Below are 2,030 nucleotides of genomic sequence, written 5' to 3' on the forward strand. Positions count from 1 at the left end.
TTTTAATATATTACTAAATAATAATAAAAAAAAAAAAAAATAATAATTATTATTATTATTTTATAAAACAATTAAATAAAGCAATTACAATACATATAAATAAATAAAAATAAAATATAAAACAACACATTAAATAAAATTGATATTGTTATTATTATTATTATATAAAATATTTAAAATAAACAAACAAAATAATACAAAATATAAACATTATATGAAATAAGTTAGATATAATAATAATAATAACATAATATAATATTAATATATTATATTTAATTATTTATATGTGCATAATTATTATTAGTAGTAGTTTTAGTATTAATAAATATTTTAAATATTTAACATACAAATTGAACAATAAAATATAAAAGAAAATTATGCAAAATATAATAAATAATTACTAATAAATATTATTGAAACACTTTCATGATTTAAAAAAAAAATCCAAAAGTCCAGAGATTTTAAAACTCTCAAAACAGAAGAAGAAGAAGAAGAAGAAGAAGAAGAAGAAGAAACTTTCTCTTTCACTCTTGCAGGTCCATTTGGGTTGCATTACTCATGTGATGCAAATCAGCAAATACACAAAACAATCTAACCTTACTGAACTCATTATGCCACACAAACTAAGTACAACATCCAACAGAAACAGACACTCTGCCTGGATCTATCATGGATCACAGACATCAGGCTTGTTTCACTTTCACATGTGCATGAATGACAGAATCTGTTCTTATGCAACAAGGAAATGATGTTCTCAGTAACAAGAATCATGTTTTCCCAATGTCATCTGCTGTGAGGAGCACACACCCCTTCTGCTGTCCTTCACTAACCAACTACTTTCACACAATCTCCAGAGTGACTCACAACCCAACAGTAGCTGCGTTTTGGAACATGTTTGCTGGTTTCGAGCTGGTCTAGGATGGTAATTAGCTACAATGATATCTAAAAACCAGCTTGATCAAGATGGTCTAGCTAGAAACCAAACAACCACACGTTCCCCTTAGAGTAACAAGAGGTTTTGAGAGTTTGTCAAGTGGATGAATCACTTCAGATTGGGTTCAAACCCACAAGTTTTTGGTCACAAGTCCAGATCTTAAAACACCAGACCACCAGTCGTGCGCGCTGGAGAGGAGACAGGAGCGCGCAAGAGTAAACAAATATTTGTATTATTACATAACTCTTTACGGGCTGTTAGTATGATGTATCCGAGCGGTAAAACATCTGGACTGGTGACCCAAAGATCGCAAGTGCAAGCGATCACCATTACGCAGGACTAAACCTTGAGAAAACGAACTCTTCATCAATTTTTGGATAGAAAAGACACTCCTGGAGCGGGGTAGGTACTCACGCACTGCCTCCTGTTTGGGGTCGAGCGCGCCGGTGGTCTCCTGGATCATGCTCATCTTCTCCCGGAGCGCACAGACGCGCCGGTTCGTGGCGAGCAGCTCGTGCTCCAGCTCCTGGAAGAGCGAGCAGGCGTGTTTGGCCAGATCCGACAGCTGGCGCAGGGTCCGGGACAGAGCTACATTACTGAAGGCGCACAGGTCCTGGAGCAGGAGACCCTCCTCATCCGCGTCCGCGCGTCTGCACAGCCACTGGGGCTCCACGATCCGCTTGGCAAATGGCATTTTGTCCTGTAGTGTTTCAGTATAAAATCCACCTTTGGAGGAAAACGCAAACAGGTTCCATGTGAAAAGTAAGACCCCCTCCTCCTCCTCCTGCGTTAGTCCAGGGTCTCTCGCGGCTCGTCCTCCATCCTCCGCCGGACACACACACACGCTGAACCGCTGCCTCCTGTTTGGGGTCGAGCGCGCCGGTGGTCTCCTGGATCATGCTCATCTTCTCCCGGAGCGCACAGACGCGCCGGTTCGTGGCGAGCAGCTCGTGCTCCAGCTCCTGGAAGAGCGAGCAGGCGTGTTTGGCCAGATCCGACAGCTGGCGCAGGGTCCGGGACAGAGCTACATTACTGAAGGCGCACAGGTCCTGGAGCAGGAGACCCTCCTCATCCGCGTCCGCGCGTCTGCACAGCC

General features: G+C 41.6%; 1 protein-coding gene across 7 annotated transcripts in view; it reads right to left on the minus strand.

Annotated features, from left to right (window-relative positions):
- nhsa (Nance-Horan syndrome a (congenital cataracts and dental anomalies)) overlaps nt 1-1,770 on the minus strand; it is a 111,865-nt gene extending 110,095 nt beyond the window's left edge. For all 7 annotated transcript variants that reach the window (XM_016454660.1, XM_016454659.1, XM_016454658.1 and 4 more), the window contains exon 1: nt 1,349-1,770. In XM_016454660.1, coding sequence (XP_016310146.1) covers nt 1,349-1,628 — 280 coding nt within the window. In that variant the 5' untranslated portion in view covers nt 1,629-1,770. The remainder of the gene's footprint in view (nt 1-1,348) is intronic.
- Nucleotides 1,771-2,030: the final 260 nt, after the last annotated feature.

This window comes from Sinocyclocheilus anshuiensis, unplaced genomic scaffold (genome assembly GCF_001515605.1).
Source record: "Sinocyclocheilus anshuiensis isolate Anshui unplaced genomic scaffold, SAMN03320099.WGS_v1.1 scaffold67, whole genome shotgun sequence".
NCBI lineage: Eukaryota > Metazoa > Chordata > Actinopteri > Cypriniformes > Cyprinidae > Sinocyclocheilus > Sinocyclocheilus anshuiensis.